This window comes from Physella acuta, unplaced genomic scaffold (assembly GCF_028476545.2).
Source record: "Physella acuta isolate Inbredline_101_S28 unplaced genomic scaffold, ASM2847654v3 ptg000579l, whole genome shotgun sequence".
In the NCBI taxonomy this organism is placed as follows: domain Eukaryota; kingdom Metazoa; phylum Mollusca; class Gastropoda; family Physidae; genus Physella; species Physella acuta.
Window position 1 is genome coordinate 502,037 of NW_026732098.1, and position 13,892 is coordinate 515,928.

The following is a 13,892-nucleotide window of genomic DNA, read 5'->3' on the forward strand; positions in this document are numbered from 1 at the left end:
GAGGGAACAATCAAAGGCAAGAACACAGGGAACAATCAAAATCTGAACACAGGGAACAAAGGCAAGAACACAGGGAACAATCAAAATCTGAACAGAGGGAACAATCAAAATGATAGACAAGTAACAGATACTTGAACCTAAACAGGAAGATATCAAAAACCTAAACGGGAACATATCAAAATCAAACAAACACAAAATACCTTTAATTTCAATATCTATGGTACTTGTAAGTGTTGTACAAGACTGGTAACCACAATAATGAAGTAAATCATCAGCCCATAACGTGAGCCATTTATGTCACACATCAGTACTCACCATGAAGAGGAGGATGAGTGGCACCCACTGGTAGTACGTCAGCTCCTCTGACTCCCTGTTAGAGTGCTCCACAGGGATGGGCGTGTCCATGGGGATGTAGTACGTGTTCTTGATCCAACAGTAGCTCTTGGCGTAGTCCACATAGGCGCCAGTGAACTCTGCGGGGCACCAGCAGTGGATGGGGTCACCCACAAACTGACCGGTGCTGACCACAATGGCGAACAGAGCCAGAAGAAAGACTGTCCATACATGGTTTAGCCTGTCCACCCAGTCGTCGTTACTTGCTCCTTGAAGTTTTTTGAGTGACGGCACGCCGCCTATAATAGCCCCGATAGACCTGTGGTCATAAATAAATCATCATTTAGGAGCCTGGCGGTGACTGGCTATTGCTAGTATTGTACAGATTTACTTAGATTTATTTCAAGATTTGGGACAAAAGATCATGAACAAAAGAATACAGAAATAAAAACTTAAAATTTAAATGAAAAAAAAAATGGCTTATAAATATTTTGTTTTGAATACTTAAAGTTGAATCATAAACCACTGCTACATCAAATTTGTTCCTCCTGATTTTCAGTGTTCACTTACCGTCTGTCATTGCATGCAACTTAAGTTGTAATTGCTAAGCCCTCCTAGAAAAATTATATTAACCATTTTCTTCTGCACAATTGTGAATATAATTTGTTATACTGTAAAATATAATTTAATAATATTGTGCTTTCATTTCTTTTTAAGTCCAAGATCAATCGTATTTTATCTTAACTTTTTTTTAACTACTGGTCCCATGGGACGTAACAAATTTATTCAGGCTACGATTATGTCCCCTATACCTGGGATATCCGGAAAGCGATAATGAAAGTTGCAATACAACGAACGTATAGGCTTATAATATTAATGAGATTCTAAAATAATGTCTAATGTAAAAACCATTGGGCTACGCCCACAGGCCTCAAAATTTCTGAACCACCGCCATGAAGATAAAGACAATCTACTTTAATGTCTGATGTATGTATAAAATATGAAGACAGGTTTAGATAACTCGAGAAACTAAGGTCACGCATGGGGTCACCATGTCCTTGCACTGTAAGACTCTACGTCTGTCAACAACGCTAACGTAACGTAGGCAGGGGGAAGGGGAAGTCACTCCAACCTCCCAACACCAAACAAGACGCTAGACCTAATTTATGACGGCCATCTTGGTCGACATGGCGGATGTCATGCCATCATGGTCGACATGACATAAGGCACATAGACGTACGTCTGCTAAATTGGGCAGTAGATCTAAATTTATTTTTAATTGGCTCGCTAAAGGTCACCGACAATGACGAGAGTAATTTCCTTGCAATGATTGCTACCTCGTACCTCAGTGCTACCGGCTACCTAGAGCCTTGATGCGACCTAGAGCCTCAGTGCTACCGGCTACCTAGAGCCTCGATGCGACCTAGAGCCTCAGTGCTACCTGTCACACACAGAACCGTTGGAACCCTCAGCCCCAACCTATGCGCCTTCTTAATTTATAGATCAGCCCAAGAAGTCGTAAACCCATTCCCAGCTTAATGGCCTATTGTTTCATGCACGTTGGAGTGGCGCCTCCCAGCCAGAGGAGTTGAAGTTTATACCACAATAAAACACAGGCAAACAATGGACGGCAGGTTGATTTAAATTTGGTTTTAAAACAATAAAAATAGCCCAGTCAGCTTAAAAACAAAAAACCAACCCAAGAGCAATTTAGTGATGTTGAAGTTAGGACGATGCTTGCGGTGACTCCAAAACATGTATCTAATTTATTAATTTATATCTTATCTAATTTATTAATTTATATCTCTCTCAAATATTTACTGTAATAGGGTGACTGTAGATATGGGTGTGAGGTTGAACGTGCGGGGGGGTGGGGGGGGGGGGGGGCGAGCGGGTAAGTTTAAAGCCAGCAAGAAAAACAAAACGAAAACACACCAAGAACGACAACCCACTAATGTATCGTTCTATTCCTTCCCTTTACTTTTGATGACAACCTATTGAGAGTGTACATTAAACCAGTGTGTACTTGTAGATTTGTCTGTGGTTACTTGATTTTTCTCAGAGACCGTGTTACAATGGTGTATGGAGCTATAGTCAAGTCTAAAACTGTGTACACAACCAAAATATACTGCATAAATGTGTACACACATTGAAAAACTGCATGTACACATAATGAAAAACTGCATGTACACACAATGAAAAACTACACGTGTACACACAATGAAAAACTGCATGTACACACAATGAAAAACTGCATGTACACACAATGAAAAACTGCATGCGTACACACAATGAAAAACTGCATGTGTACACACAACCTTCCATCAAGCCAGCCAGCAACCACACGTGCTAATAGGTGCGATAATTGACGCCTGTTGTGAGTTGATAATTGCAGCAACATTGGGTGGCCCGTAGCTGCTGGTAGTGGCACAACTTCAGTTGTCAGTGGCACACATGTCAGCTGATGGTCTGTCAGTGACACATGTCAGCTGATGGTGGTGGCACAACTTCAGTTGTCAGTGACATACATGTCAGCTGGTGGTGGTGGCACAAGTTGTCAGTGGCGTACATGTCAGCTGGTGGTGGTGGCACAAGTTGTCAGTGGCGTACATGTCAGCTGGTGGTGGTGGCGGCACAACTTTAGTTGTATGCGACATGGCACAACGTCAGTTGTCAGTGGCATACATGTCAGCTGGTGGAGGTAGCACAACTTGAGTTGTCAGTGACACACTGGGTGTGTCATGACACATGTGACAACAGGCTATGTAGGCTGGACAGATTATTCCATCAGTCAGATCGACGTTTCTACCACAGGTTAACGTTATCAACTGTCAGCACAAATAAAACCAGGGAAAGGTGGCTGGACAGTGCTCACCGCAATATCGCTGTATATGCCTAGAAACATATAAACTCTACTTCCTCTGCCCAATGTACCCAGCTGTCTGGACCTGTTTATAATGTAGTACAACTGAAATAGATGTGGACTGGTCGCAGTGATAAAATACCCCACAACAAATGTTATGTCACATAGATGTAAACTGGAAGCAGTGATAAAATACCCCACAACAAATGTTATGTCACATAGATGTAAACTGGAAGCAGTGATAAAATACCCCACTACAAATGTTATGTCACATAGATGTAAACTGGAAGCAGTGATAAAATACCCCACTACAAATGTTATGTCACATAGATGCATGGCTATATTTAACCTCCGTCTATCTACACACGTAAGTCGACAAAAGCCGACGTTTATTTGCACATTCCAGCCACAGACACGCCTTCATTGCTACCGTGTACTCTAGTACTTTTTTTTGCTACCGTGTACTATAGTACTTGTTTTACAAAGTACTGTAACTTCTGTGTAACTTCTTGTTACATTGTATTGTAGCTTCTACTGTGTACTATAGTACTATTTTTACATTGCACTATACATTGTACTGTAAGTTCAGAGTACTACAAGTTCAATATATTTTATCCTTCCAATCCAACATTGAGTGTACTTTTCATGTATCCTTAAAAAGTGCATTCCCAATATAACAGTACGCAGAACCTACTTGTGTAGTACTTAAACCTAGTGTACTGTAACTAGTAGGTGTACTAAGTAGCCTACACATCTACAAGCTATAGTGCACGGCTTATCGTGTTTTGGTGGAAACAATTTCATCCAGGGCTTCATCTTTTACAATATTCGACGTTTTGTTTTAATTGTCTGTTCATGTAAGACTATTTTTGGACAATTATTTCATTAGACTACATTTTTTTTAAACAACTGCGTTAAGTTTACAAGAATGTATTCAGTTTTTAAATAATAAAATCTGTACGAATTTCGTGGAAATTAAATGACCGATAATGTTCAAAACACCATCTAGTTCAATACAGACAGAGGTATGTTAGATACAAGTGATATACTATAGATGATCACAACATCTAGTTCAATACACATCAAGTTTTGTACCGACAGGTCATGTTAGATACAGGTGATACACCATAGCCAATCACAACATCTAGTTCAATACACATCAAGTTTTCTACCGACAGGTCATGTAAGATACAGGTGACACAGCTGTATCAAACACTGAACTAGTCGAGATTATTGTCCACTTATCTGTAGTCCTATCACCACATTTTTCACGTGTAGGTAGACTGGGATATCGTCTAGTGTGGGCGATATAAGGCAAGCCTGGCGATATAAGGCAGTAGGTAGACTGGGATATCGTCTAGTGTGGGCGATATAAGGCAAGCCGGGCGATAATTGTCCCTGGCTACAGGGGTCAGAGGATCTCAAACTATGTCCGTGTTTATATGGGTCAGAGGTTCTTAAACTATTAATGTCCGTGTTTATATGGGTCAAAGGTTCTCAAACTATGTCCGTGTTTATATGGGTCAGAGGTTCTCAAACTATTAATGTCCGTGTTTATATGGGTCAAAGGTTCTCAAACTATGTCCGTGTTTATATGGGTCAGAGGTTCTCAAACTATTAATGTCCGTGTTTATATGGGTCAAAGGTTCTCAAACTATGTCCGTGTTTATATGGGTCAGAGGTTCTCAAACTATTAATGTCCGTGTGTATATGGGTCAGAGGATCTCAAACTATTTATGTCCGTGTTTATATGGGTCAGATGTTCTCAAAGGCTCCTTGGGTATATGGGTCAGAGGTTCTCAAAGGCTCCTTGGGTACAGGGGTCAGTGTTTGACCACCAACACGACCGTACGCCGGTCAGTGCCGGACTAGTCACCGGTCAGTGCCGGACTACACAACAGATTCACCGGTCAGTGCCGGACTAGACACTGGTCAGTGCCGGACTAGACACCGGTTAGTGCCGGACTACACAACAGATTCACCGGTTAGTGCCGGACTACACAACAGATTCACCGGTTAGTGCCGGACTACACAACAGATTCACCGGTTAGTGCCGGACTAGACACCGGTTAGTGCCGGACTACACAACAGATTCACCGGTTAGTGCCGGACTACACAACAGATTCACCGGTTAGTGCCGGACTAGACACTGGTCAGTGCCGGACTAGACACCGGTTAGTTCCGGACTACACAACAGATTCACCGGTTAGTGCCGGACTACACAACAGATTCACCGGTTAGTGCCGGACTAGACACTGGTCAGTGCCGGACTAGACACTGGTCAGTGCCGGACTAGACACCGGTCAGTGCCGGACTACACAACAGATTCACCGGTCACCAGTTATAGAAGCGCTGCCCTATAGAACGCCACCCGGACGCGAGATAAATAATTTGTTACGCCGTACAGCCGGGTCTGTGTTGAGTTAGCTAAACGGAAGTTGGTCTAAAAATAGCACAACAGCGTGTGACACACGGAAACAAACATGCGGGTCGTACACGGGAAATTACAATAGATGAAACTGCTCAAATCCGACAGGTATTCGTGGCATGCCTTTTTTTTTTTTTTTTGCCATTTTTGCAAAGGTAGATTTTATTTTTCCATGAGCGCAGTCCCTCTTTCGGCTGTGTTAAAAGTTTTTTTCACTTTTTAATATAAGTTATGTACCTTGGAGGATAAGTTATGTCCCTTGTTGGGGGACAAAGGGATTTAAGCCCGACTAATATTTTGGTCGCCGAAAATATCTTTTTACACACCAAGCCCAGTTATACGTAGGCAGATTGTATAAGTATATGTGGGGTAACTTATTTACGAATATCAAACATAAAAATTCAAAACAAAACAGATCCAATGAAAGAAACCCTGTGTCACAAAATACACGTCAAGCTTGTACTTACAGCCACACTAGACCTGTGTCCCGGTGTTATAAATAGATTTAGGGATGGTATTACGAGACTAGGATACAATGAGGTGTATGAACGACATCCTAGCGAGGGCGGGGGTCACTGCCGATGTGAATGTGAATCTTCAGAATACCAACCACAACAACATACATCACATCCTACATCTTAAATTCTTATAGAGAGAGATTCCCCCAGCAAATAATACATATACCGCTGCAAGATATGGGGAAATAAAATTATTTAGAAAAAAATTAAAGGTAATAAAAGTTTGCTCGAAATGTGTTATTTCCACAGGGAAAAAGACACAACAAAATGAAAAGATAACAACCAATCAAATGTAAGCCCAAGCGTGTGTATTGTAAGCTAATGTTTTTGAAACATCTATCAACATAAAATTCAACAAAACTTTATCGTTTCCTGAAGGCGCCCATGTTCCCATACAACTTCAGGACAACTTTTCACTACAGGTAATGTGTGTCCAATGTGTCAACTTCAGGACAACTTTTCACTACAGGTAATGTGTGTCCCATGTGTCAACTTCAGGACAACTTTTCACTGCAGGTAATGTGTGTCCCATGTGTCTATACAACTTCAGGACAACTTTTCACTACAGGTAATGTGTGTCCCATGTGTCCATACAACTTCAGGACAACTTTTTACTACAGGTAATGTGTGTCCCATGTGTCCATACAACTTCAGGACAACTTTTCACTACAGGTAATGTGTGTCCCATGTGTCCATACAACTTCAGGAGAACTTTTTACTGCAGGTAATGTGTGTCCCATGTGTCAACTTCAGGACAACTTTTCACTACAGGTAATGTGTCCCATGTGTCTATACAACTTCAGGACTTTTCACTGCAGGTAATGTGTGTCCCATGTGTCAACTTCAGGACAACTTTTCACTGCAGGTAATGTGTGTCCAATGTGTCAACTTCAGGACAACTTTTCACTACAGGTAATGTGTGTCCCATGTGTCAACTTCAGGACAACTTTTCACTACAGGTAATTTGTGTCCCATGTGTCAACTTCAGGACAACTTTTCACTGCAGGTAATGTGTGTCCCATGTGTCCATATAACTTCAGGACAACTTTTTACTACAGGTAATGTGTGTCCCATGTGTCAACTTCAGGACAACTTTTCACTACAGGTAATGTGTGTCCCATGTGTCAACTTCAGGACAACTTTTCACTACAGGTAATGTGTGTCCCATGTGTCTATACAACTTCAGGACAACTTTTCACTGCAGGTAATGTGTGTCCAATGTGTCAACTTCAGGACAACTTTTCACTGCAGGTAATGTGTGTCCAATGTGTCAACTTCAGGACAACTTTTTACTACAGGTAATGTGGTCAGCTTTCCATACAGTATATCTTGACCTCGGCAGGTTATTAACGTATGTCTCAGCGGTCAACTTAAGGACAACATTTCGTCAATATGTGTCAGGGCTACGAAACCACGAGACCAACCCACCTATTGACCTGGCTAACCTACTGACCAACATACCTATCAGATCAGACAAACGGTGACCTGTGGGTCACGGAGCAGACGAGACCCGACACGGCGACTTACACTACAGCAGACTGACAGCTTTTTAAAAGATTCGACAGTCTATGTTTGATCGCCTGTTTCTTGAGTGCAAGCGCAATGGACTTACTTAAACGCGTGCTATTTTTAATCCTAATCTAAATAATCAGCCCGAAAATAAATACAAATTTTAAACATTTTGAGACGTTATTTATAGACTCCAGCGTCTAAATGACAAATTTGAATGTGAGTGGGATTTAAATCACCAACAACCTGCAGACAACCAGGTACCAACAACCTGCAGACAACCAGGTACCAACAACCTGCAGACTACCAGGTACCAACAACCTGCAGACAACCAGAGTTTAAACTCCGACAACCACGTGATAATTTCCCCTTCCCCGCGAGTGTAAAGGTCATGTGGTTTTACCTTAGGTGTCAACAGCTCCCGAAGCTGTGAGAAGGTCGGAGGTCAAACGTCAGCCCACAACATCGAGATTTTCGTCGTCCTACAGTAGACCTGGGGGGTGGGGGGGGGGGGGGGTGGACAGACCATTGAATGTCATGGTGACATGGTAAAAAAAAACCTTCCTGTCCTTGTGATTGCAGTACACCATCCTACCCACACCCGCAAATTTAAAGTCCCACAAACAATCCAATTTAATGGGGCTGCGATTTGAACTTTTGGAAATTTAAATTAAAAAAAAATGTTCCATCATTTGAGGTGCATGCAATGTATTGTTAAATGAAAAAGCCGACGTTCTTTTTCAGACATATTAGGGTGCAAAAGTCTAACTTATGACTTGAAAAAATCTATTGCAAGTTCAAATATCAAATATCGTGTTTGAGATCTGAATAAGTTGGAGGTATACGATAGTGTGAGACGCTGTGAGATGGTAGAGATAACAATGAAACTATCGCGAACATAAAACTTGAGCTCAAGGCAACTCCTAGTACGGTCATCACGTGATCAGCACAGAGAGGGGACAGAGAGGGGGGACAGAGAGGGGGGGGGGGAGCCTGTGATCAAACAAGCTGGGGGATGAGGGCTGACGACGTGGTCAAACACTGGCAAGCCTTGACTCAATTTGTCCAGGCACCCCCCCCCCAAACTTCCTCCCTGCAAGGGCCCTAGAGAGCCTTACGCAACAGGTTGTAGGTCCTCTGTGGCCTAACACTTTTGGCCGTTAAAACAAAGAGGTGATGGGGAGAGGGGGGGGGGGGGTTGACGCGTTTCTTTAGATGCAAGCCTAGGATATTCTCAGCTAGAAATAGAGGGCGGTGGGCTTGAATAAAGGGGATTTAAAATATGTGGTGGGGGTTGGATTGAGTGGGGGTCGCTGGTGAGGAGGTGGGGGTGAATGGTGTGGAGGTTGGAGGTAAATGGTGTTGTGGTTGGAGGTGAATGGTGTGGTGGTTGGGAGGGGGATGAATGGTGTGGTGGTTGGGAGGGGGGTGAATGGTGTGGTGGTTGGGGGTGAATGGTGTGGAGGGTGGGGGTCACTGGTGTGGAGGTTGGGGGTGGGGGTGAATGGTGTGGAGGGTGGGGGTCACTGGTGTGGAGGGTGGGGGTCACTGGTGTGGAGGTTGGGGGTGGGGGTGAATGGTGTGGAGGGTGGGGGTCACTGGTGTGGAGGGTGGGGGTCACTGGTGTGGAGGTTGGGGGTGGGGGTGAATGGTGTGGAGGGTGGGGGTCACTGGTGTGGAGGGTGGGGGTGAATGGTGTGGAGGTTGGGTGAATGGTGTGGAGGTTGGGTGAATGGTGTGGAGGTTGGGTGAATGGTGTGGAGGTTGGGTGAATGGTGTGGAGGTTGGGTGAATGGTGTGGAGGTTGGGTGAATGGTGTGGAGGTTGGGTGAATGGTGTGGAGGTTGGGTGAATGGTGTGGAGGTTGGGTGAATGGTGTGGAGGTTGGGTGAATGGTGTGGAGGTTGGGTGAATGGTGAGGATGTAGGGTGAATGGTGTTACATAATTTGGTATGGACATTAAAGTGACAAGGCTTTGCTGCCTGGATTAGAGCAGTGAGCACTCAGGTTAGAGGACAACTTGACCTGGTGATTATGTGGTGTTAGCCCGACCTATGTAAGATTACCGACCTTACACCTATGTAAGATTACCGACATTACACCTATGTAAGATTACACTGACTGTACAATCGCCTCATCTCGAGGTTTGTATAGAGTCATCTCCTCGTGGTAGATCGAAAAAAAAAGACAATACTACAGAAAAAAAAGACAATACGACAGAAAAAAAGAAAAAAGTCTGGCAAGACCTCGGCACGTGATGTACAAAGCTTGCAGCAGATTGGACAAATTCAACGAAACGTTGGCTAGTCACGTCCGTGAACAGTTAGCGCCCTTGTTTGACTCGTCTCCATCGCTTGAGTTGTCTCGCTTAGTTTAGTTCAACTATCGACTTTTAGGGCTAAAATATTTTATTAATCCTTTAACTCCTGGTGCTAAAATATGTAAATCTACTACCACTTGTTTGAACTATCTCAATCAGAATAACCACCAATAGCCGGTTAAATGATACGGTCAGACGTTTCTATCCGACACATAGGAAATTCTAGATGATGTAGTGCATGGTCATTCGTCGTATTAGGACAAACGTAGCATCTTTCCTTTTGTTCACCGATATAAGTGCGAGGCGATTAGGTAACGGTTTCTAAAAATATCGAGTGATAGCTGGTCGTACAGGTAGTTGCTACACTGAGTGATAGCTGGTCCTACGTTACAGGTAGTTGCTACACTGAGTGATAGCTGGTCCTACGTTACAGGTAGTTGCTACACTGAGTGATAGCTGGTCCTACGTTACAGGTAGTTGCTACACTGAGTGATAGCTGGTCCTACGTTACAGGTAGTTGCTACACTGAGTGATAGCTGGTCCTACGTTACAGGTAGTTGCTACACTGAGTGATAGCTGGTCCTACAGGTAGTTGCTACACTGAGTGATAGCTGGTCCTACGTTACAGGTAGTTGCTACACTGAGTGATAGCTGGTCCTACGTTACAGGTAGTTGCTACACTGAGTGATAGCTGGTCCTACGTTACAGGTAGTTGCTACACTGAGTGATAGCTGGTCCTACGTTACAGGTAGTTGCTACACTGAGTGATAGCTGGTCCTACGTTACAGGTAGTTGCTACACTGAGTGATAGCGGGTCCCACGTTACAGGTAGTTGCTACACTGAGTGATAGCTGGTCCTACGTTACAGGTAGTTGCTACACTGAGTGATAGCTGGTCCTACGTTACAGGTAGTTGCTACACTGAGTGATAGCTGGTCCTACGTTACAGGTAGTTGCTACACTGAGTGATAGCTGGTCCTACGTTACAGGTAGTTGCTACACTGAGTGATAGCTGGTCCTACAGGTAGTTGCTACACTGAGTGATAGCTGGTCCTACGTTACAGGTAGTTGCTACACTGAGTGATAGCTGGTCCTACAGGTAGTTGCTACACTGAGTGATAGCTGGTCCTACGTTACAGGTAGTTGCTACACTGAGTGATAGCTGGTCCTACAGGTAGTTGCTACACTGAGTGATAGCTGGTCCTACAGGTAGTTGCTACACTGAGTGATAGCTGGTCCTACGTTACAGGTAGTTGCTACACTGAGTGATAGCTGGTCCTACGTTACAGGTAGTTGCTACACTGAGTGATAGCTGGTCCTACGTTACAGGTAGTTGCTACACTGAGTGATAGCTGGTCCTACGTTACAGGTAGTTGCTACACTGAGTGATAGCTGGTCCTACGTTACAGGTAGTTGCTACACTGAGTGATAGCTGGTCCCACGTTACAGGTAGTTGCTACACTGAGTGATAGCTGGTCCTACGTTACAGGTAGTTGCTACACTGAGTGATAGCTGGTCCTACGTTACAGGTAGTTGCTACACTGAGTGATAGCTGGTCCTACGTTACAGGTAGTTGCTACACTGAGTGATAGCTGGTCCTACGTTACAGGTAGTTGCTACACTGAGTGATAGCGGGTCCCACGTTACAGGTAGTTGCTACACTGAGTGATAGCTGGTCCTACGTTACAGGTAGTTGCTACACTGAGTGATAGCTGGTCCTACGTTACAGGTAGTTGCTACACTGAGTGATAGCTGGTCCTACGTTACAGGTAGTTGCTACACTGAGTGATAGCTGGTCCTACGTTACAGGTAGTTGCTACACTGAGTGATAGCTGGTCCTACAGGTAGTTGCTACACTGAGTGATAGCTGGTCCTACGTTACAGGTAGTTGCTACACTGAGTGTTAGCTGGTCCTACGTTACAGGTAGTTGCTACACTGAGTGATAGCTGGTCCTACGTTACAGGTAGTTGCTACACTGAGTGATAGCTGGTCCTACGTTACAGGTAGTTGCTACACTGAGTGATAGCTGGTCCTACGTTACAGGTAGTTGCTACACTGAGTGATAGCGGGTCCCACGTTACAGGTAGTTGCTACACTGAGTGATAGCTGGTCCCACGTTACAGGTAGTTGCTACACTGAGTGATAGCTGGTCCTACGTTACAGGTAGTTGCTACACTGAGTGATAGCTGGTCCTACGTTACAGGTAGTTGCTACACTGAGTGATAGCTGGTCCTACGTTACAGGTAGTTGCTACACTGAGTGATAGCTGGTCCTACGTTACAGGTAGTTGCTACACTGAGTGATAGCTGGTCCTACGTTACAGGTAGTTGCTACACTATCTACCGTCTAGTTGGGCTACAACAACAACAGAAGACGCAAGGTGTTTGTGTGATTAGGGTTGTACTTTCAGGGGGGGGGGGGGGGACTAAAACCTTATAGAGTTGATGTCACTTAGCACATGTCACACACATGTCACACTGTCCAGTCCACATGTCAAAACCTACACTTAAGTCACCGAGTACACTTTTTTTACAACGGAGCTAAATGAATTGTAAATAAAAAAATGTATTCCTATATTTAGCTAGGCTTGTATATACCTACATTTTGCTAGACTAGAAATGTTTCTATCATCCTAACTGTAAAAGGCAGCTGTTTTGTAACATATCTGAAGGCGGTGACACACCTACAAACCTGTCATGCAACAACGATGCACAGGTTTATAAGGCAACCTAAACCTCCAGGTTTGGGCTCTCTAGTCTAATACGCAACCTGCCTCTCTTGTGAGGATTATGTGTACAAATTTGGTAATCTAATTTTAAGGAAAAGTTGGGTTTATCACCATAATCATCGCTATTTGTTTTGTTTTTTACACCTATCAAAAATCGTGGGCAGATCCCACTTCCTCACTCTCTACCTGGCCAGGTGTAAAAAAAAAAGGTCAGATAACGATGTGAGGTGTTCAGCAAGTGACCAGGTATTTGGTTTCTATCACCACCACAGCTTTGGTGGGTCGTCGTCTGCAGCACTTCAGGACTAACTTGTTCACAGATAATAGCTGGTGACGTCATACGTGACCAACTCGTCAGCGCTTCTCAAACTAGCTCGGCGGAGAACATGGGGGGGGGGGGGTCTTCATAACAAAACAATAGACCTGGGTCTAGTGAGAAATCAGACAACGACCGAGGAAGAAAATTTTGTTAACAGCAATTGGGAGGGTTTTAAAGACACACATATGGATAACCAGTATGGGGTTCGTGTGGATATTAGTATGGGGTACATGAGACAAATGTTGAGAACTCTGGGCTAGAGATTTGTTGGGACGGAGGAGATGAAAGTCCACAACTACAGGTACGCCCACAGTCAACACAGCTCAGGTGTGAGGTTCACCTGGTCGACACAGGTAGTCAAATGACACAGTATCAACATTTACAGGTAGACAAATGACACAGTATCAACATTTACAGGTAGTCAAACGACACAGTATCAACATTTACAGGTAGTCAGATGACACAGTATCAACATTTACAGGTAGTCAAATGACACAGTATCAACATTTACAGGTAGTCAAACGACACAGTATCAACATTTACAGGTAGTCAGATGACACAGTATCAACATTTACAGGTAGTCAAATGACACAGTATCAACATTTACAGGTAGTCAAATGACACAGTATCAACATTTACAGGTAGTCAAAATTAACAACATTTACATGTAGTCAAATGACAGTATCAACATTTACAGGTAGTCAAATGACACAGTATCAACATTTACAGGTAGTCAAATGACACAGTATCAACATTTACAGGTAGTCAAATGACACAGTATCAACATTTACAGGTAGTCAAATGACAGTATCAACATTTACAGGTGGTCAAATGACACAGTATCAACATTTACAGGTAGTCAAATGACACAGTA

At 43.6% G+C, this 13,892-nt stretch overlaps 1 protein-coding gene across 2 annotated transcripts in view; it reads right to left on the reverse strand.

Moving 5' to 3' along the window:
- The window catches only part of LOC131946995 (innexin unc-9-like), a 35,930-nt gene that overhangs the window by 8,978 nt on the left and 13,060 nt on the right, over positions 1-13,892 (reverse strand). For both annotated transcript variants that reach the window (XR_009387814.1, XM_059308071.1), the window contains exon 2: positions 316-652. Coding sequence is in view for 1 of the 2 variants with exons in the window: in XM_059308071.1 (XP_059164054.1) it covers positions 316-652 (337 nt within the window). In the remaining variant the exon portion in view is untranslated. The remainder of the gene's footprint in view (positions 1-315; positions 653-13,892) is intronic.